The 22,764-nt window shown below is 43.5% G+C and overlaps 2 protein-coding genes across 4 annotated transcripts in view; both read left to right on the forward strand.

Annotated features, from left to right (window-relative positions):
• The window catches only part of ZNF606 (zinc finger protein 606), a 30,456-nt gene extending 26,941 nt beyond the window's left edge, over positions 1-3,515 (forward strand). For 2 of the 3 annotated variants that reach the window (XM_059903820.1, XM_059903822.1), the window contains exon 8: positions 883-3,515. In XM_059903820.1, coding sequence (XP_059759803.1) covers positions 883-1,061 — 179 coding nt within the window. In that variant the 3' untranslated portion in view covers positions 1,062-3,515. The remainder of the gene's footprint in view (positions 1-882) is intronic. The other variant, XR_009498914.1, reaches the window with a different exon arrangement.
• Positions 3,516-5,990: 2,475 nt separating this feature from the next.
• On the forward strand, positions 5,991-15,223 carry C19H19orf18 (chromosome 19 C19orf18 homolog). The gene is made up of 6 exons (XM_059905377.1): positions 5,991-6,267; positions 6,351-6,475; positions 9,183-9,279; positions 10,714-10,816; positions 13,799-13,965; positions 14,944-15,223. Exons 1-6 carry the CDS (start codon positions 6,147-6,149, stop codon positions 15,060-15,062), a joined length of 732 nt encoding a protein of 243 aa, XP_059761360.1. The 5' UTR covers positions 5,991-6,146; the 3' UTR covers positions 15,063-15,223.
• The last annotated feature ends 7,541 nt before the right edge of the window (positions 15,224-22,764 follow it).

A 22,764-nucleotide genomic window follows, 5' to 3' on the forward strand; every position in this document is an offset into this window, starting at 1 on the left:
TAAAAATATAGACCTCCTGGCCCCAACCCTGATCCGCTAGACCCAGTGCTCTGGAGATTCTTGTCATGCTGGGAGCAGACATCCAGTGGGACCTGACATGGAAGGAAGCCAGCTTGGATCGGGGTCATTATGGGTCCACCTTGGGCAGGACCCACGCAAGGTGTGAGGGACTCTAACCCGGCCCCATGCAATGACGACACCATAGGAAAAGCCTGGTAGCCCAGGCTTCACGTGGCCTAGAGGGGCAACCCCAAGATCCTCTTCAAAGTGTTCTGGGATAAAGGAGGGGTGAAACCTGGAGGTGAGGGGTGACAATGTTGAACCTTACCTCCAGGCTCCTGGAAAACAGAGATAGTTGAATCCCTCCAACCTTTTGTGTTCCAGGAAACGGCTTACTGTGAAGGACAGATAGGACTCTTGACCCCTCTTTCACATAGGACAAGGCCAGAGCCAGACTCTCCAAATTTCCATTCACTCTCATAAATGATTAGCTAGACTGTCCGCGCTGATCAATCAGAACAAAAGTCTGTTGACTTGACTTCACCAAACTTTAGTTCAGCTTCTTCCCTCCCCAAAGACCCTTGAACTCTGACTTACTCCTAAGGTTAAATAATGCAGGAAAGTGGCCCCTCTCTAGAACCAGCTGACGGCAAGACATCTCCTGCTGCAGTCTGATCTTCCACTCCCCACACCCGGTTCTTTCTAGCCTTGTTCACTCCTCCCTGTGAAAGAAAGTTCCTTTCTGCGCAACCTTGGAGATGCTTGCAGATCTTACTGTCAGAGTGTTCTCCCTACTGCAACAGTCCCCCTCTCCTTACTGGAATCGTCTTTTTGAATGTAGTCTCTCCTTACCTAAGCTTGATTTTGTTTTCTGTTTGGCAGAAGTTGGCTCCAGGCCCTGCTTCTGGGTCTGGTCAGAACCCCCAGCAGGAAGGATGACCTCCCACAAGGCCTTGGTGAGCTGCCCAGACACGCACGAAGGCTGGGTTTCTGTATGGGAACCACTGAGCAACTTTAACCAGGAAGGACAGAAAATGCTTTTGTTTTTAAAGAGGTCCTAGTGGCTGCTGTGTGGATAATGACCTGATGGAGGCAACCGTTACCAAGGAAGGCAAGCGCGGAGGTTACTGTGGTCGTTCTGGCAAGAGATGGAAACTTGGACCAACGTGGTGCAGAAGTGTGCAGAGAAGTGATGAAACGCTTCACCGTACAGATTCAAACCGCTCAGTGAACCTCAGAGCAAGATAAACACAAAGAAACCACATTATTAAAAAGTACTGAAGCCCAAGAGAAAAGGTCATGGTCATGGTGGAGAAGCTTGGATCGGATTTACCTTCTTTCCGGTAGTAATTAAAAACTCCTAACCTTGAGCAAAAAGCTTAAGGCAACTAGAGAACAACCGTAGCAGGAAGAGACTGGTGGAGCCCATTCTCAGTTACCTAGGAGACGCGGCTGGGCTGCACAGCCTTCTGGGAGTTGTGGTCCATAGGCCGGGCCCTGGCCTCCTCGGACAGGGGAGCACCTGTGAGGCTCAGACTACAACTCCCAGAAGGCACCGTGGCGTGCCTCCGACCAATGGGAGCACTCAGGCCGCTGGGAGACAGCGGCCTGTGCGGCCTTCTGGGAGTTGTAGTCCATGGGCTTCACTTAAGATCACCCAAACTCAAAGGCTTTTCTCATTTTTTAAAAATAATAGCTTTGACAGGGAGGGACAAGACAGGGGTAGGTGATTAAGAGGTACAAACTACCGTGTATAAAATAAATTAGTTACAAGGATATATTGTACATCACAAGGGATATGCCAATATTTTATAGTAACTTTAAATGGAGTATAATCTATAAAAGTTTTGAATCACTATGTTGTACACCTGAAACTAATATTGTGAATCAACTACACCTTATTTTAAAAAGAGCTTGGAAGCTTTGAAAATAAATGAGTTGCCAAGCCATGAAAAGACATGGAGAAACATACTACTAAAGAATATATTAAATAAGTATTAATAAGTGAAAGGAGCCAATTTGAAAAGGCTACATACTGTATGAGTCCAACATATGACATTCTGGAAAAGGGAAAACTATGGGGATAGTGAAAATATCAGTGGTTGCCAGAGGGTTGGGGGAGGAGAGAGGGATGAATAGGTGGAGCATAGTGGATTTTTACAGCAGGGCAACTGTGCTGTATGACATTTTATAAGATTGGATACATGTCATGATACCTTTGTCAGAACCCATAGAATTGTAATGCCGGGAGTCAACCTCAACATAAACTAGGGACTTTGATTATGATGTGTCAATGTAGGTTCATCAGCTGTAACAAATGTACTTCTCTGGTGTGGGATGCCATCATGGAGAAGGCTGTGTGTGTGTGTGTGTGTGTGTGTGTGTGTGTGTTTGTGAGGGGGCAGAGGGTACCTGGGAACTCTGTTGTGAACATAAAGCTACTCTAAAAAAGAAAGTCTTTTGAAAAAACAATAGGTTTCTTGAGGTATTCACATACCATAACATTAACCTTTTTAAAGTTGTTTTTAGTATATTCACAGTATTGTTCATTCATCACAATTATCTAAGTCCAGAACATTTCATCACTCCAAAAGGAAACCCCATTAGCAATTATTCTACTCCGTATTCATTCCTCCCCCTAGCCCTTGGCAACCAGTAATCTACATTCTGTCTGTATGAATTTTCCTATTTTGGACCTTTCATATAGATGGAATGATATAACGTGGCCTTTTGTTTCTGGATCCTTTCACTTAGCGTAATGTTTTCATAGTTCATCAGTGTTGTAGCATAAATCAGTACTTTGCCCCTTTTCTTGGATGAATAATATTCCATCATGTGGATATACCCTTTTTGTTTATCCATTTGTCAGTTGATGGACATTTGGGTTTATAATAACTTTTTGGTTATTATAAATAATGTTATGAACACTGTTTTATGTTCTTTTAGGTGATGGTCAGTCAGGTGCAGCCATAAGAGGAGACACAGGAGAGTAGCAGGAAGAAACAAAGTTTATTATACTCACAGGTCCTAGAAAGACGGAGTTACGGCATGCCACGAAGGTCCACACATGCTGCAAGCCAGGGAGCGGGCTCAACCAAGCAGGTGGGGAGCAGAGAGTGAAGACTAGCCCACAGGCAAGTGCTTTTATTAGGGGTGGGGGTAGAATACACAGGAATAGGCATGAGGTATGTCATTGGTGCTTTTGAATGTTACTAGGTCATGTTCAGGGGAGAGCAAAGAGGAAGCCCCTTGTAGCAGGGGCCAGCCTTATCACTTGATAAGCCTGGTCACCTGGGAGGGGCGCTCACAGCCTGTTTGCAGGGATGTTGAGGCAGCAGGAAAATACAAAATTTAAAATTTTACAATACAATGAAATAGGTGAAAGGGGTAAAAAGGTACAAACATCCATTTATAAAATAAGTCATGGGGATGTTATGTACAGCGTCGCAACTGTAGTTAATAATGCTGTATTGCATATCTGAAAGTTATTAAGAGAGTAAATGTTTTTATTTTTATTTGTTTTTATTTTTTATTGAAATATAAATAATTTACAATGTTGCATTAATTACTGCTGTACAGCAAGGTGACTCAGTTATACATATATATATACATTTTTTAAAAATATATTCTTTTCCATTATGGTTTATCACAGGATATTGAATAGAGTTCCCTGTGCTATACAGTAGGACCTTGTTGTTTATCCAGTCTCTGTATAAAAGCTTACATCTGCTAACCCCAACCTCTCATTCCATCCCTCCCCCTTGCAAACCACCAGTCTGTTAAGAGTAGATCTTTTTTTTTTTTTTTTTAATATTTATTTATTTTTGGCTGTGTCGAGTCTTAGTTGCAGCACGTGGGCTCTTCATTGTGGCGTGCGGGCTCTCTAGTTGTGGCGCGAGGGCTTAGTTGCCCCTCGGCATGTGGGATTTAGTTCCCCAACCAGGGATCGAACCGGCGTCCCATGCATTGCAAGACATTCTTAACCACTGGACCACCGGGGAAGTCCCAAGAGAGTAGATCTTAAAAGTCCTAATCACAAGAAAAAATTTTGTAATTATATATGTTGTGATATGTATATGTGACAGATGTTAACTAGACTTATGATCATTTCACAACACATACAAATATCGAATCATTATGTTGCACACCTGAAACTAATATAATGTTAATGTCAGTTACACTTCAATTAAAAAAAACTACAATACAATCCACACTGTAGTGCTCCAACATCATTAACAATATTATTTGGGGTGAATAACACTTTCCACCTGGGTTGTGGAGATGCTAAAGGTGACTGGGACGGCTGGACATGGCCACTGACGGCAAATTTTGGTAAAGGTGACAATGAGGAATAGTCCTATAAGGCATATGACGAAGGTTGGGAACACAGTTTTGCAACCGTACACCCTACTTTGGAAGAAAGCCAAGAGAACAGGTCAGGCACCTCTGGATTTAAGGGAATCTGTTGAAAGGTTTTGGTGACATTATGAAAGATCTTATCTCTTGGCCTAATCCTCATAGCTTGACATGGTATTATTCTCTACACATCTGTCAGCATTATTAACTCACAGTGGTATTCTGATGCTTGTAGGATTCATCCAGCTGGGCTGGGTGCACAGACTGTAAGAACCAAGTCTAGGAAGAGCCAGGTGTTCACAGACCTATCGGAAAGGATTGGGCAAGGCAGTAGTGACCATTGGGCCGTTGATATCCCAGACCAGCCCCAAAGACAGTGGTGTCCATGGGGAGCTTGAGAGACCTAAATCCAGTCTAAAGGTCACAGTACCGATAGGGAGCCCCAAACTAAGTTCAAAGAGACACAGCAGATGAACTCATCCAGACGGGCTTGATTGGGGGCGACTCTGAGACTGCGGGATTTAGAGAGAGAGCATGGGGCGCTTGTTCTTACCTGGCTCACCCCCCGGGCATGGCAGGATGGGAGGAAGGCAGATTGGGCTGTTGTAAGAGCAGAGCAAGAAACTTCATGGCCCACAGCGGGCGTATATCTGGAGACCTGCCTTGTCATCTCCTCACATTCAGGAAGGAGCTGCCCTTTGGGGCACAGCACACGAGGAACCAACTCCTAACCCCAGGGGACTTTACAAGCCTCGAAAGATCTCTGGTCTGTTCACTTATTCTAATTGGTAGGAGGAATGAAAACCTGTTTTCTGTATTGTGGGAACTACCAGATGGGCAAAGGGCACGTCCAGGGGACAACCTTCTTCCATGCCATCTAGTTTTCTATCCTATTTCCACATTTTCAGATGATTCATTTAATCTCCTTTAAAGAAACTTCTGGAGATGGCCACTTGGGTCTAGGTTTCTGAACAGCACCCCCAGAGGCTGGAGGAGTATTGAATTGCTTTATTGCAAATATTATACTCTCCCATTTTACAACCAGAACTAACGTTCAGTGCCCACACTCTTTTTGGGCTTTGCGTGGACTCCCTTATTGAGCCATCGCTGTAACCCTGTGAAGTAGGTATTAGTTCCTGTCCTATTCTTCTGATGAGGAAACTGAAGCTCAGAGGGGTAAGTAACTTGATCAAGCTCAAACATCTAGGAAGCCAGAGATGAGGGTTAGAATTCAGGCATTTGAACACAGAGCCCTGCTGTTTTCTCTGTTGGCTTCTTATGATGTGTCACATTGAATTATTATTATTTTTTAAATATTTATTTATTTATTTAGCTGTGTCGGGTCTTAGTTGTGGCGTGCATGCGGGATCTAGCTCCCCCACCAGGGATCGAACCCGGGCCCCCTGCACTGGAAGCACGGAGTCTTAGCCACTGGACTGCCAGGGAAGGCCTCACATGGGATTATAACTGATTTCTTTCTGCCTCCTCACTAATCTGGACGGTCTCTGAGGGCAGGGACCTGGTCTTATTCACACCTGTACCCAAGAGCTTAGCATCCCTCCCAACGCGCTCACTCATTCTGTTAGGCTCCCCACTGGCTGACTTGGTTCCATGAAAGAATTCCATGTGGCAAAGTGAGCTGACCTCACACTGGTGGTTCCCAGTCAGAACCCAAACATTCTGTAGCGAGAAGAGCTCCTTAGTTGCTCAGAGAAATATAGGACAGATGCTAGCCTACAACTAAATACTTCCTTTCATCCATACGATAACAAACTAGCAGTTTTGGAACGATGGACAAGGTTCAAAGTTCTTTCACCATTTTATTTTTGTTTTTAATGGAATTCCCACTTCATCTGTGCTTGCCTTATGCAGGTGAGTTCAAACCAGTTGGACAGACAACACGCTTAATGGGTCACTTCAAGCATGTTTTCACTTGTTTTAGAGGAAGTAAAAAGGAGTAATTACATTTCACTGCTACAAGTTTTCTTTTCCAGGTTATATACAGTCACAAAGACCCACAAATGTCACCAAAAAGCCCACACTGTACGCTAAGGAATTTCAATTATCTCACGTTCAAGGAGCTTTCTCAAAACACAGAGATGAGTCATTGTTAGTACTCGTTCAGTGAAATGAGAACTGTATTCTGGGGTCCTCTTATGTGCTATATCAATGTGTCTCTTCCTTTTTTTTTTTTAAGATTTAAAAAAATTTTATTTATTTTTGGCTGCGTGGGTCTTCGTTGCAGTGCACGGGCTTCTCATTGCAGTGGCTTCTCTTGTTGCGGAGCACGGGCTCTAGGCACGCGGGCTTCAGTAGTTGCAGCATGTGAGCTCAGTAGTTGTGGTTTGCGGGCTCTAGAGCACGGGCTCAGTAGCTGTAGCACACGGGCTTAGTTGCTCCACAGTATGTGGGATCTTCCCGGACCAGGGCTTGAACCTGTGTCCCCTGCATTGGCAGGCGGATTCTTAACCACTGTGCCACCAGGGAAGCCCAATGTGTCTCTTCTTGTATATTTGTTAGTAGCATGGTCCATAAAATAATAAAACTAGATAAGCATTGCTTGGAAATTACATCCTATACTCTTCATTCTCTGTAAGCTGGGTGACAGAAGGGCTGTGACTATTGGGCCCTCCCTGGCCCCGGCTCTCTGACCTGATGAGAGCACAGCCCCCTTCAGCTCTGTGCTAAGTTTCTCCAGGTCCTCAGCTTGGGAGTAGTTTTCCCAGCTTGCGTGACTGCAAAAGCAGACCAGGACCCAAATGCATTGTGTTCTTAATGGTCCAGATTCATCAGAGGAAACACTGGATGCAAGCAGAGCACCATGCTTTTGCAAATTAAGCCGCGCATTTCTATCAATACTAGGCATTGGAATAAACTTATTGAGAACATTTACCAACTTAGCTATTTGGAAACTACGTTTTAGGCCCCCTCATCTAATACCAAGTTACATCCTAATTTTCCTAAATGCATCTTAAACCTGTCTCTTCTTTTTGATCCCCTTCAACGGCCGTGTAGCTCCAGCACGTACTACACCCACGCCATTCCCAGGGCGTACTGGTAAGTCAAGGCATCTGAGAGGGTGGGTGGGATCCATGGACGTTCACAAAGCTGCTGTGCTGTGTGGCTCCAGAGGGCACCCCGTGCTGCTTGTCACTAACCTGTACAGCCCCTTTGTGCAAATTAGAAAAAGGCGCCCCCCGCCCCATGGTTGGATTAGTAATGATGTTGCTTGGGGCAGATTAGAAAATAGCACAGAGGTCAAAGCATCAGGAAATACAGGAAAAAAAAAAAAACCAAACACACAATTAATGCATCCCTCCATCCATCCCAAAGACGTTATTACCCTTCCTAAAGCTCAGCTATAATATTTCACTTCACAGTTCACCCCCCGCCACCCCCCAGCACCAAAGCCCAGAAAAGGAGTTCGGGCCAAAGTATCAGAAGGCCCACATTCTAGTCCTTACTTTGACACTAACTTGTCTTGTGAGATGGCAATAAAGGTTCGCTGAGACCTCTGCCATGCCTGAGCTTTGGGTCCCAAGTGTAGCTTCTGATACAGAGACAGAGACAGAATTGTTTTTCTAGTCAGATCACTGGAAGACTCCCATTTTCTCCTGTAACCTTCAGCTCTTGGTTATGTGGAAAGATGCCTACCTCACAATAAGGAAAATACACATTGAAAATACACTAGAATTCCAGTTTTCAGCTATCATGTTGAAAATAGGCAAAATATTTCACAACAAACTCTCCTGGCAAAGGAGTAGGGAAAGATAATCTCATATCTTGTTTGTAGGCTAGGAATGAGTACAACTTCTACAGAGGGCACTTGGCAATTCTTATAAAAAGAATGCATTCACTTTTTGACCCAGAGTGTTGAAATATCCCTGGGATTTGTTTTAATCAGGTATGGTAAGACACGCAGACACGGAAATGATCGTCATGAAGGAAGACATTTATACACACGGAATCCTAGAAACAGAAGGCATGGCACACCATGCCGGGCCATGTGGGGAAGGACCAGAGTGGGTTAGGAGGCAGGAGGAGGAGAGGGGAGAGGATGACCCAGAGCTTCTATTGGGGTTTTTGAGGGAAGGAATGGGTGAGGTGGGGTAGGTACATGGAGTAAGCTTAGTGTTGCATAGTTTGAATAATTTTGGTGGGCCCTGGGCTATAAGAGTGGTTCTCAGGTGTCCAGTACCAGGCCCTGGGGTGATTCAGGGCAGAGGGAGTATTGGCCTGGTGTGTGAGGGTTTGATGGTTGGTTTGAATATCAAAGACACCACAGGGGAGTCGCTTGCTGTCTCTGGGAAGTAGCCAGCCCTGAGACGTGGAGCTTTCCCAGGATGAAGGCCCCAAATGGTAGACCATCAAAGATATAGAAAATAAGAAAATAGAGTCGATATACCCCACAATTCCATTTCTGGGAATTTTATTTAAAATATGCTACTCCAGGGAATTCCCTGGCAGTCCAGTGGTTAGGACTTAGCACTTTCACTGCCAGGGCCCGGGTTCAATCCCTGGTCAGGGAATTAAGATCCCACAAGCCACGTGGCACGGCAAAAAAAAAAAAAAAAAAAAAAAAAGAAGGAAAGAAAGAAAGAAAGAAAGCTACTCCATTTCCTTAGTTCACTTACCCTCCCCTTTTGCTTGGTGACTTTCTCGTCTATTTTTCTCATCCCACAAATACTCCCAACATATCTACCCCAGGCTCGCTCTTAGGGGATGACCTTGCTTCCTCCATCACTGACAAAATACAAGCACTTGACAGAGTGTCTGCATCCCCTGATCTAGCGCAGTTGTACCTTCTCATTTTTCCTGCTGTCTAGGCCAAGGCTGACCCCCCACCTGTGCACCAGCTAACATCCCCTCAGGTCGACTGGGGACACCCTGGGCAATTCTCTGTCCCTTTCCAGGAACATCACAGTATTTAAAAGTATCATCCCCGTTCTTATATGAACATGCTGTCGGTTTTCCCATATTAAAAAACAAAACTCGTCTCTTGATCCCTCAGTCCCCTCTGGGAGCTGCCCCCATTTCTCTTCCCTCCATGACAGCAAAACACTTCAGGAAATTTCCAAAACTTGCTCTCTCCAATTCCTTTCCCCCTGTTCTCTCTCGAACCTGTTTCACTCATGCACATCGATAATATCTCCTTTGACTAGGTCTCCAATGACCTTCCCATTGCCAAGTCCAACAACCAATTTTCAGGAGTCATTGTATTGAAACCGACTGTAACCCATACCCCCCCACCTAATATTACATTAAGAAAATCTGAAAGCACAGAAAAGTTGAGAGAATCATAGAATGAACATCTATGTATGCCACACCTAAAGTCTACAATTAAGCGTTTAATCTGCAAGCATTTTTACAGTCCAGATCCTTTTTGTCATGTCAGGCTGACCTCACATTGAGGTATGAATCTCAAAGTATTTCTCAGCTCAGTCGTTGAACCAGTGAAGGGACAGAAAGTGAGGGAAGGCCACGTTTGCGACAAGGAGTAGGCACTTCAATTTGTCAGATTTTTACAAGTGGTTTTTTTTTTTTTTTTTTTTTTAATATTTATTTATTTATTTTGTCTGTGTCGTGTCTTAGTTGCGGCACATGGGATCTTAGTTGCGGCACATGGGATCTTAGTTGCGGCATGCAAACTCTTTAGCTGCAGCATGCAGGATCTAGTTCCCTGACCAGGGATTGAACCCAAGCCCCCTGCATTGCGAGCGTGGAGTCTTCCCTACTTGACCACCAGGGAAGTTCCTACAAGTGGTTGAGTAATGTACTTAGTCAATTGCTCTTTTGTTCAGTTTGTACCAACAATAGCTCTGTTTATTTATTTTTATTTCAGATAATGGGAGAAGTGATACACCTGAGCCTACAAAAAGCATCCAAGGTTTTGTAGCACATTCAGTGGGCCTAAATACCAACCCCAATACAGGTTTGTGGAATTAGATTCTGAATTGCCCTACAATATTCCTTTTGTAACAGCACTACACAACCTAAGACCATCCAGGCAACACTTGAGTTGTAAAACTAAGGCCACTCTCCTTTCAGCTACATCGATGGCCGGTTCTGCTGTACTAAGTCAGGGATCCAGTCTCATAAGAGAGGGCTTTGACCAAAGACAGGAGGCAGATGGAAAAAGGAATCAGAGATTGGGTGGGAATTCAAATTATATTTGTTCACACAGGCTGTACAATCTAGCCTCTGTGTTTTTTTTTTTTTTTTAGTTAAGAATACTATTTTTAAGGTTATTTCTGATTTTCTCTCCCATTCTGCCAAAACAATATGATTAACAAATATATTAACTGATAGTCACACCTAAAATGAGATTTTATGAGAACTTTTTTTCCCCATTTTTAGCGCTGATTCCTCATAGACCTGCTCTTGCTCAAGTAATTACAATTGCGTGTATAGCCTTCAGTATTGCCCTGATATGTGGGATCACTATTTCCTACATGATATAGTAAGTCTATGCTAAATAACTTGTACCATCCTTAAGTAAGACATAAGTTAACTAGGTTATTATTTTGTGATAGTAATGATGATGATGGTGATAATTCTTATAATCCTTAAATTATTATGGTCATTATACATTTTCAGACAGTCTTTTTCAGAATATGGGCTATATTCATGTTGGGTCATGATATAAATGAAAAAATTTAAAAGAAACTGGATAAAAAGAATTTTTTAAGTAAAAATAGAAATTAATTAAAAAAAAAGCAAGCAAACAAACAAAAAAGAAACAGAACAGAATACAATTTAGTAGAATAGAAAGTATTAAAGTAAATGTTGGGCTTCCCTGGTGGCTCACTGGTTAAGAATCCGCCTGCCAATGCAGGGGACACGGGTTAGAGCCCCGATCCGGGAAGATCCCACATGCCGCAGAGCAACTAAACTCGTGCACCACAACTACTGAGCCTGCGATCTAGAGCCAGCGAGCCACAACTACTGAGCCCACGCACCACAACTACTGCAGCCTGTGCACCTAGAGCCTGTGCTCTGCAACAAGAAAAGCTACCACAATGAGAAAGCCCACGCACCACAACAAAGAGTAGCCCCCGCTCACCCCAACTAGAGAAAGCCCGCGTGCAGCGACAAAGAGCCAACGCAGTAAACAACAACAACAACAAAAAGTAAATGCTGATTTTCAACCTTTTCAGACTCAAGATTGTGAGGTAAATCTTATCTCTTACTGTGGATCATGATCAAAAATGTTTGAAAGCCACAGTCAGAGATGCTGTCATCCTCCCAAAATGTGGCTTTCTAGAGTGAACTTGATACTTTGGAGGGAATCTTAATAGTGCAAAGCAGAAAAGAGTGACCACTCTCTCTTTCACTAGAAACTTATTATCAGTGCAATAGTAGGGGTAATAGTAGTGTTTAGGGAAGACACTTCATCTTGTTCGCACAAATAAAGCTTGTGGTCAAGCTCAGGTTATGTGATCATTTTGAAATTAGTGTCAGACGAAAGTGAGCCGCACTGTGACATTATGCTACTCTGATCAGGACCAACACATTGATTCTTATTCTAGGATTTAGTTCCAGGACTCCATTATATCCCATCAGAAACAGCTTGAGGAAGTACTAAATTATTTACTCTATCAGAATTAAGTGTGTACATGGGAAATGTATTGCCATGTATGGGATATTTTTTAAGGTAGCCATTTTAGGACCACTTGGAATATGTCAAATGAAGGCAAAATTAAAGGTAAAATTGAAGAAATTTTGCTAAGGAGAGAGTGTCCCCAGTATGTTTGGTTCTGGGTTATCTATGACTCAATTTATGTAACTGGAATTTCAGTTTATTTCATTAGTCTAGACAAAGATGTTAACATATGAAGATTGCTAAAGTAACTCACTACAACGTATCCTCCTGGAATTTCAGTGCCCAATTAAATAACTGAGCTAATGTCAACATTTACAGCTTTTATATTTGTGTTACCCCCTAGTGACATTTTAGGACCTGAGGCAAAAGGAAAAATATGTGCCCCAAAGTACATGTTTTTACATAATTTTTAGTGGTTAATTTTTTCCAGAAGTAGATTTTTGAAAATATATTGGTGAGTTTGATTTCACTTAAACCAGGAAAGTAAAGTTATAATAAATTTTGTTTCTGGTAAAGATAAAGTATTTAAACTTAAAATAATGTTATGAGTTTTGATACAGCACTTTTCAATTCTTAAAATATATTTCAACTACTTTAATGTTTTGGAAAAGAAGAACCGTAAAATAATACATAAAAACATGTATATAGGGACTCACATTTTCCCTTTTGACTCAGTCTCCCATATGGTTCATCACAGCACTGATGGATCCTGTCTTTAAAATTTTGATATTTGGTTTATCATGGATTTTCCCCATTCATTTCTTTCTTTTTTTTTGGCCATACCATGAGGCTTGCAGGATCTTATTTCCCCGACCAGGGATTGAACCTGGGCCCTAGGCAGTGGAAGCACCGAGTCCTAACCACTGGACCACCAGGGAATCCCCTCATTTTAATTTTTTACAATATTAAGTCAAAATATTTATCTCCATTACTGAGTTTTTTGGCACCCCCTTAAACTGTGCACCTAAAGCACCTCACTCTCCTCACCCAAAATCTGGTCCTGTTCCGGCTTCCTGATTATCTGTAACAGTGTTTACAATCAGGCCATTTCTTCCTGCTACAGAGCATGATTCTGGAATGTTCCCCCTACATCCCTTCCTCCATCACAGCCCCTTAGAACACAAATAAGCTAACCCTAAAATGGTTTGTTATTACATGAGTCAAACACAATTAGGAAGGTAAGTATGTTAGGAAAAAGTAGAATACTCTATTACCCATTTTCATTTCACAAAGAAATATCTGTTCAATGATCCACTTCCAAGTCTGGGCCTAGGGTGGGGAGAGCGAGGCACTCACCTCAGGTGCAAAATTTAAGGGGGTGCAGTAGTCAAGAAACTCAGTAGTCAAGAAAAATAATAATTTATTGCAATATTTTTAAGTCTAAATTAATGCCCTCAAAAATCCATGATGAACAAAATATCAACATTTTAAATACATGATCAGTGACGTTGTCGGGCCAAAACATATTGGAGACTAAGCGAAAGGAAAAATCAGCGGTACCTATGCTACATTTATTTAAAATGTTGACATTGTGTTCCTCATGGATTTCTTGGCATTAATTTTTCTTTTGTAAAATATTGCATTAAGATGTTATTGAACTTGATCATGGAGGTTTGTGCCCAGCCCGAGTGCCCCATTCCCGTCACCTGGCTCCAAATCAGTCGCCCCTTTTCTGCGTGTCAGCCCCAATCTGAGTTCTATAATTATTTGGGTTTAAGTCTATTTCTGCCTCCTCCCCCATGTACTAGTGACCCGTTTTCAGTCAGAAAGTCACAAGATTAAGACAGTATGATTTAGTGGGAAAATTGTGCTTTAAAATTTATCTATCTTGTCCTCCAGTCGACTGGTACAGGCTGAGGAAAAACAACAACTTGCGTCGCTCTATAAAAATGTCAAGATACCATTATTAGGAGATGAAGAGGAGGGCTTTGAGGATGAGGGCCAGGATGAGTCCACGCACCTCCTTCCAGAGAGTGAGAAGGAACTGGAAAAGTTCATTAATTCAGGTAGAGGGTCAACAAACTTATCTTTTCAGATCCAAAATCCAAGGGAAGCTGAGCTGACAATGATGGTTGGGTTTTCAAAGGCAAAGCTAATGAATATTTACAGCCACACATGCAGGAATGAGCCATTCACATCAAATTACACAGAGGGGCAAACAGCTGTGTGGTTGTTTGATTCCTTTTGCAAGGCAATTCCAAGGACTGAAAAGAGAGTTCAGGAAACAAGACTTTTCCTGGACTCAACATTTCCCTTAAACATACTTATCAGTGTCGTGTTGTTGCCGAGTTTTGACCACAGACAGGCAAATGCCCTCCTGCGCTGTCTGCCTCAGTCTGATGTGGAAATGGGATGCAGGCCCACGAAACAGAGGTTACTACCCCCAGGTCAGAGACGCCTCCGTGAGAATTGCCCACTACCCCTGCAAATCCTTGTGAGGAGAGAACAACATATATGCTCATAGAAACCTGATTTTGTAGAAGTTCTGAGATTCTTCAGTACTTGCTTAAAAAAATTCTAGAGCAAAATGATGTAGATTTCAGTGTCTGATTCAATACTATTAAGCATCCGCTGCATGGATCTGCTCTCTAACCCCCAGAGATAGTCAGAGAGAGGCTGAGAGGCCAAGAGTAGAAGAGATAATTGATGCTTACTGAGGCAGACCGCCCTTGTACTCTTAGAAAATATTTTTTAATGTATTTACATTGCATTGAATTATAACTTTTCTAAATGTTTAAAAATTGAAGTATAGTTGATTTACAATATTATAAAATTTTAAAACTGGATATTTATAAAGCGTGAATACAGAAAGTGGGAAAATCATTTCGAAATGCAATTTTCACCATCCTTATCAGACAAATAACATTCATGAAAGCCTGAAAATTCCATTGTTTGTTCCTTTATTTTTCCATATATTTCCTCACTTCTTTTGTCTCTAATTCCTGATTTATTAGTATCTAAATAATGTTATATCTACATTTTAGTCATTAGATCAAAAAGAAGAAAACATATGGAAAAGAAGAGATTGAACACAGAGCAAAAGTTGGTAAAGGAAGTAGAAATAAAGGATGCTATACATACCGCAGATCCGGGGCGTCTGTGAAAAGAAATGAAAGAGAGGCAGGACATGCCAGCCAGTGTGGAGGAAACAGTGACAGATGACAGAATGTGAGCATGACTTGCTCCTGGAGAACCTTGTGCAAGAGCACTCTAAAGGAAGAACACCAGACGTAAAAACAGGAAATAAATTCATATGAATTTATTCATAGCAATTCATAGCAATCTTGCTTCCTAGTTCTTAGAGTTTATGAATAAATATAACTTAATTGGAAAAGAAAAAAATCCAACTTCGTAAGTGTGAAAGAGAAATTGTCAGGATTTTCTTTTCTCACTCCTAAACAGTAGTTTCTTCGGGTAAGTCTCCCAGACCATGTGAGGAAACCACTTTCATGAAACAAAGCCTCCCCAGTGACATTATCTGTTAATCCCAGAAGCTCGCTTCCATTTTATGTATAACAAGACTGAGAATGTCAAAATGAATATGACAGCAGACAGTAACCTTTGTTTTTAGGGATCTGGGACCTGGTTCAGGAAATATAGGTCTGCGGGCAAAGAGCTATAAAGCATTGCCAGATGTACTGAGTGCTGTAAGCTGGGAGTCACCGAGAGCTGTGGAAACAAAACAAAAGGGGCAGGATTTAATCTGAGCGGTGCTGTTGGTGTGGAAAACAGTCTGATGGTTCCTTGAAAGGGTAAACATAGAGTCACTACCTGACCCAGCAATTCCACTCCTGGGTATATATCCAAAAGAATTGAAAATATATGTATCTGCACACAAGAGAAACCCTCACACAAACGTTCATAGCAGCATTATTCATAAGAGCAAAAAGGTGGAAACACCGCATATGTCCATCAACCGATAAACAAATTAACAAGATGTGGTCTCTCCATACAGTGGGATGTTATTAAGCAAGGAAAAAGAAGTACTGACACATGGTACAACATAGATGATCCTTGAAAACATTATGCTAAGTAAAAGCAGTTAGACACAAAAGGTCCACACATCGTATAATTCCATTTATACAAAATACCTAGAATAGGCAAATCCATAGAAGGTCGAAGTAGATAAGTGGTTCTAGGTGCCAGGGGAGGGGAGAAAAGGGAAAGATGGTTGGTGGGTAGGAGGATTCTCTTGGGGGCAATGAAAATGTTGAAAAAAAAGATTAGTGTAACTTGAGGAGGCTGGTACCGAACCCAAGTTCAGCTGCTCACCACTCAAAAGACCAATACTCAAGAGACAAGTGTTATATTTGATTTACAACATTGTTTTAATTCCTGCTGTACAGCAAAGTGACTCAGTTATACATATATATATACACTCTTTTTCTTTCTTTCTTTTTTGTTTTTGGCCGCACCTTGCAGGATCTTAGTTTGCCGACCAGGGATTGAACCTGGGCTACCTCAGCAAAAGCGCTGAATCCTAACCACTGGACTGCCAGGGAAATCCCTGGACTGCTTTTTATCAAGTATCAAGCAAATGAGAAGAGCATGAATCTTCTCAGGCAGATGTGTCTTAGCAAGAATCACTGAGGCAGGCAGAATTCTAAGATGGCCCCAAGACTCCTGCCTCCTGGTGTACACAGCTGTGTAGTTCCCTTCTCTTGAGTGTGGGTCTTTGAATATGACAGATGTCACTCTTGTGATTACGCAAAAGTGATGGGATTGTCGCTCTCTTAATTGTTACATTAAGCCACCTGTCCAAGTCTTTAGGGACTGGCTCCATGCAGGGAAAGACCTTTACTAATCAACCCAGTGTGAAGGCTTCAGGCTTTCTCAGATTTTTTCCAGACATGCATCTTCCCTGGTGTGTGTGTGTGTGTGTGTGCGTGTGTGTGTGTGTGTGTGTGTGTGTGTGTGTGTTTCACCAGTTCTACCATATACAGTATGCTGCATTTATTTTTATTTTTTAAAAGTAGGATTGAAAGCCTTTTAGTCTTTTTTTAAAGTTAATCAATTAATTAATTAATTAATTTTTGGCTGCATTGGGTCTTCACTGCTGCGTGCGGGCCCTTTCCAGTTGAGGCAAGCCTGGGCCTTTCATTGCGGTGGCCTCTCCCTGCTGCGGAGCATGGGCTCCAGGCACATGGGCCCAGCAGTTGTGGCTCACGGGCTCCAGAGCGCAGGCTCAGTAGCCGTGGCGCTTGGGCCCAGCTGCCCCGAGGCATGTGGGATCCTCCCCTGCATTGGCAGGTGGACTCCCAACCCCTGCGCCACCAGAGGAGTCCCTATGCTGCATTTAAATGTCTTAATTTCCCTAATAGTCTCACTCCCCACCCTTGCTCCGATTTTTCTCAGGGCATTAAACATTCTATTGCATTCCTCTGCCTTAGTCTTTTTGTTGCCCGGCACTGCAGGACTGCAGTCTCCCTGCAGCTGCCCCAAGGTTTAGAATCTACCAGTGTCCTTACTGGCAACTAATATTTGTGTATAGTTTGAAGAGGAGGTCTAAATTCATATTTTACCATTTGTGTACTTCAGTGCTGCAGACCTTATTAATTTATTTATTTGGCCATGCCACTCGGCATGTGGAATTTTAGTTCCCTGACCAGGGATCGAACCCGCACTCCCTGCATTGGAAGCGTGGAGTCTTAACCACTGGACTGCCAGGGAAGTCCCCAGACCATATTTATTTATTTATTTAAATTAATTAATTAATTAATTAATTTTTGGCTGCGCTGGGTCTTCTTTGCTGCACAAGCTTTCTCTAGTTGCGGCGAGCGGGGACTACTCTTCGTTGCGGTGCATGGGCTTCTCATTGCGGTGACTTCTCTTGTTGCGGAGCACGGGCTCTAGGTGCGCGGGCTTCAGTAGTTGTGGCACGCAGGCTCAGTAGTTGTGGCTCGCGGGCTTAGTTGCTCCGTGGCCTGTGGGATCTTCGCGGACCAGGGCTCGAACCCATCTCCCCTGCATTGGCAGGTGGATTCTTAACAGCTGCGGCACCGGGGAAGCCCCTGTGTTTGTTTTTTTACTGTAGATTTATATCTCAATTTGCTTCAGAGCAATTACTTCAAACTTACATAGTTAATTTATTTTTGTCTATGATCATTGCCGTATGATTGTTAAAGATAATTTCTTGAATTTCTAAACATGGTTGAATTTTTATAATTTTGACGCTTGAATTGCATACGATAATTTTTATGAGTTTCCTATACCCGGGGACACAACTTTTGTGACTCTATGGAATGACAGGTTCATTTGTATCTGTAGCCTTTGGGGGCGTCTGAAAGAATTTGTTTAGCCTCTCAGAGCACGCTGAGCTTCCCGGGAGTCCAAACTAATACGTCTCCAAACACCTGCGCGATCAGTTGCAGAAAGGGCTCCCCAGAAATCTGAGTATAGCCTCTTCAAGAAGGAGCGAAGTCCCTCCTCTGCCCGGGAACCCAGACGCACCATTTCCCAGCGCCCCTGGCAGCGAAGCTCTGCCTTCTTTTTTTTTTTTTTTTTTTTTTTTCTGCCTTCTTTACTAGAGGTCAGCGGGGAGAATCCTCACACGCGGCGAGTGGCTCTGCAGGAACTACATTACCCAGAACGCTCCACGACGGGCGACAGCGCCATTCAGCCAATCAAAGTCTCATAAAAGGGGCGATTCCGTATCAGGTGCAATTCATAAGGGAGGGACTTCCGGTTTCCTTCTCGTGGCGGCCATTTTAACTGCTCTGGGTCTGTTCTGGCTCCAGACTGCTGGGTCTGCACCGATGTGACGGCCAAGAAGGTCCGAGAAGAGGCCTTGTTCCCCCAGGACAAAAGCGGGTCTGAGGCTCGGCGACGCCGCCCTGATGCCCCGCGCCAGGCCTGGGAGAGGGACTGCCGATCCGGGTCCCGCTCTGCCCACAGACCCCAGTGGCAGCGGTGGTGCTGAGGGACCCGCCTCAGGTAGATGCCTGTCCTCCGGGCCCTCACCGCCCTCACCCCAGCAGACACTAAAGCCCCCAGTGCGGGGCGCCTAATGTCGTGCTCGCAGCCCAGGCCCCGGTGTCCAGGACGGTGAGGCGGCCGTGGGTGTGATGCCAAAAGCTTGGCCTCTGTGCACAGGTACCGAATCGAATCTCGGAGACAGTTTTCGGTGAAGCAGAAAATAATAGCTTTATTGCTTTGCCAGGCAAGGGGGGACACAGTGGGCTCGTGCCCTGAAAACCTGTTGTCCAAACCCCGGGGGAATTTGGTGAGGAGTTTTATAGCAGCAGTTGAAGAGCGGGGTTGTTGTTAAGGATCAGGGTGTGAGCAGGGCTTGCATTCCTTTAATCTGGCCTCAGGTGGTCTCCTGATCTTCTCTGAAGAATGCTTCATCAGGTAGTTAGCGTCTTCTATTTGTTGGGGGTTTTAGTTCTGCAGTAGAGCTCAAGGATATTGTTATGCGTATCCCTTGACCTACAAACAAGAAACGCAAGACACAGAAAGCCTTCTGTACCCAGGAGCCCCTCAGGAACCTGCTAGGTTTCTGGTGGGGCCCTGTTTCTGACAGTGTGGTGGCAAGTGGGGGAGGGTGACAGGCACAGGGACACCTTGTAAAAGGCGAACTGATCACTGAGGCTCAGAGATTAAGGAGCTATCCCAGACTTCAGGGCCAGGCAGGGGTACATGGAAACCTGAGCCCATCAAACCCCTCCATAGACTCATCACTTGTTCCACATTTCCATGGCTGCTTATGGAACCAACACAGTCAAGTGGAAGGTGTCCCGTTCCCTCGCTGGGCCTGACACTGAATCACATGTTCTCTGGATTGTGGTGTCTTTGGACTCTTCAGTGCTATTTCCCCAGTCCTTGAGTCCCACCTGGGGTGGTGGAAAAGGAATTGAGGAGGCTCTCAGAGACAGTATTGTTGGCAGGTGGCCAAGGCTCCCAAGAAAAGACTGGACATGAGATGGATGCAGAGTCATAGTAGCAATTGAAGTGAGATGACACTCAAGCCAGAACTGGTGCTTATTTACCACTCTCTGTACACAGCAGGATTTTGGTGGAGCTTGTTTCTCTCTATTTTTTAAAAAATAAATAAATTTATTTATTTATTTATTGCCTGAGTAGGGTCTTTGTTGCTGCGCGCAGGCTTTCTCTAGTTGTGGCGAGCAGGGGCTGAGCGGGGGCTACTGTTGGTTGCGGTGCGCGGGCTTCTCATTGCGGTGGCTTCTCTTGTTGCGGAGCACGGGCTCTAGGCGTGCGGGTTTCAGTAGTTGCAGCATGTGGGCTCAGTAGTTGTGGCTCACGGGCTCTAGAGCACAGGCTCAGTAGTTGTGGTGCACGGGCTTAGTTGCTCCGCGGCATGTGGGATCTTCCTGGACCAGGGATCGAACCCGTGTCCCCTGCTTTGGCAGGTGGATTCTTAACCACTGTGCCACCAGGGAAGCCCATGGAGCTTGTTTTTCATTCAGCCTGGAGGATAAGTTCAGGAGCAAATGTAGTCATCTGTGAGAGTCACTAGGCCTGGGGTAGGCCACCTGTGGGCTGTTCTTTGAACGAGGGGTAGGTGGACAGAGGAAGGTTGTGAGTGGTAGGGGGACAGCAAGTGAAGCACACAAGTGGAGGAGAACCATGTGTGTCTGAGATACATGTGTGATTCTGTGTGACTAAGTCAGAGGCAAGAAACTGAGCCAGGCAGGGAGATCTTCATAGAAAGTTTTGGGGCTGTGACTGCTAGTGGAAGCCATGGGATGTCTGGCATCATACTGGATTGTGTTTAACTATGTCAAGCATAATCTGTATGTCATCTGCCAAATTGCAGCATAGGCCCATTATGGGTAGCCTTAACATGGGTGTTAGAAAATGGGATGGCTTAGATGTCCTCAGTGCAAGTTGCCCTCCCCACTCTGCTCCTACCAGATACCCCCTTTTTAGCAAGGAGACCAGAGCAGTTCCTGTTCATCCCTTTGTAGCAGGTTTCAGTTCCTACCAATCCATGGAATTTTGCACAAAGCCAATCACATCCTCCCGTGGGAACCAAGGAACACTTCTCCCTCTTGATACTACAAAGCTTATGTCCCACAGCCCCCAGTGTACAGCCTCTCTTCTGGAGTACAACCTCCATGTGGCCCTGTGTAGTGTGGTGTGTCCTCCTCTCTCAGGCTGTGAGTATATGTGATTTATAAACTGCTGTCTGTCTCATAAGTTCAGTGTCAAATGTCACATGTTTGGCTGTCTCCATAACTACACACTGGGAATTCCACCCTCAACAGTGGGGTGAAGAGGTGTTGATTAAGACACGAGTAATGTGGGGAGACCAAGGACATGCCTCTGGTGTGGGCCCTAAGGTGGTGGTGGCCATGGGCATGTGGCTGTGGAATCTAGGGATGTGAGGGATGTTTTTTTGCTGTTGAGCTACATGAGCTGCTTGTATATTTTGGAGATTAATCCTTTTGTCAGTTGCTTCATTTGCAAATATTTTCTCCTATTCTGAGGGTTGTCTTTTCATCTTGTATATGGTTTCCTTTGCTGTGCAAAAGCTTTTAAGTTTCATCGGGTCCCATTTGTTTATTTTTGTTTTTATTTCTATTTCTCTAGGAGGTGGGTCAAAAAGGATCTTGCTGTGATTTATGTCATAGAGTGTTCTGCCTATGTTTTCCTCTAAGAGTTTTATAGTGTCTGGCCTTACATTTAGGTCTTTAATCCATTTTGAGTTTATTTTTGTGTATGGTGTTAGGAAGTGTTCTGATTTTATTCTTTTGCATGTATCTGTCCAGTTTTCCCAGCACCACTTATTGAAGAGGTTGTCTTTTCTCTATTGTATATTCTTGCCTCCTTTATCAAAATAAGGTGACCATATGTGCGTGGGTTTATCTCTGGGCTTTCTATCATGTTCCATTGATCTATATTTCTGTTTTTGTGCCAGTACCATACAGTCTTGATTACTGTAGCTTTGTAGTATAGTCTGAAGTCCGGGAGCCTGATTCCTCCAGCTCCGTTTTTCTTTCTCAAGATTGCTTTGGCTATTCAGGGTCTTTTGTGTTTCCATACAAATTGTGAAATTTTTTGTTCTAGTTCTGTGAAAAATGCCATTGGTAGTTTGATAGGGATTGCACTGAATCTGTAGATTGCTTTGGGTATTTCAGTCATTTTCACAATGTTGATTCTTCTAATCCAAGAACATGGTGTATCTCTGCATCTGTTTGTATCATCTTTATTTCATCACTGTGTTAATAGTTTTCTGCATACAGGTCTTTTGTCTCCTTAGGTAGGTTTATTCCTAAGTATTTTATTCTTTTTGTTGCAATGGTAAATGGGAGTGTTTCCTTAATTTCTCTTTCAGATTTTTCATCATTAGTGTATAGGAATGCAAGAGATTTCTGTGCATTAATTTTGTATCCTGCTACTCTACCAGTTTCATTGATTAGCTCTAGTAGTTTTCTGGTAGCATCTTTAGGATTCTCTATGTATAGTATCACGTCATCTGCAAACAGTGACAGCTTTACTTCTTCATTTCCGATTTGGATTCCTTTTATTTCTTTTTCTTCTCTGATTGCTGTGGCTAAAACTTCCAAAACTATCTTGAATAGTAGTGGTGAGAGTGGGCAACCTTGTCTTGTTCCTGATCTTAGAGGAAATGGTTTCAGTTTTTCACCATTGAGAACGATATTGGCTGTGGGTTTGTCATATATGGCCTTTATTAAGTTAGGTAGGTTCCCTCTATGCCTACTTTCTGGAGAGTTTTTTATCTTAAATGGGTGTTGAAGGTTGTCGAAAGCTTTTTCTCCATCTATTGAGATAATCATATGGTTTTTATTTTTCAGTTTGTTAATATGGTGTATCACATTGAT

Source organism: Balaenoptera ricei, chromosome 19 (assembly GCF_028023285.1).
Source record: "Balaenoptera ricei isolate mBalRic1 chromosome 19, mBalRic1.hap2, whole genome shotgun sequence".
NCBI classification, from domain to species: domain Eukaryota; kingdom Metazoa; phylum Chordata; class Mammalia; order Artiodactyla; family Balaenopteridae; genus Balaenoptera; species Balaenoptera ricei.

What these genes read in the sequence shown, in the direction of transcription:
- C19H19orf18 (XM_059905377.1), top strand. Translation starts at nt 6,147, where the DNA reads ATGGACAAGGTTCAAAGTTCTTTCACCATTTTATTTTTGTTTTTAATG. An exon ending in ACAGACAACACGCTTAATGG is followed by an intron (nt 6,268 to 6,350) that starts GTCACTTCAAGC and finishes TTTCTTTTCCAG; the next exon opens with GTTATATACAGTCACAAAGA. An exon ending in ACTATTTCCTACATGATATA is followed by an intron (nt 10,817 to 13,798) that starts GTAAGTCTATGC and finishes CTTGTCCTCCAG; the next exon opens with TCGACTGGTACAGGCTGAGG.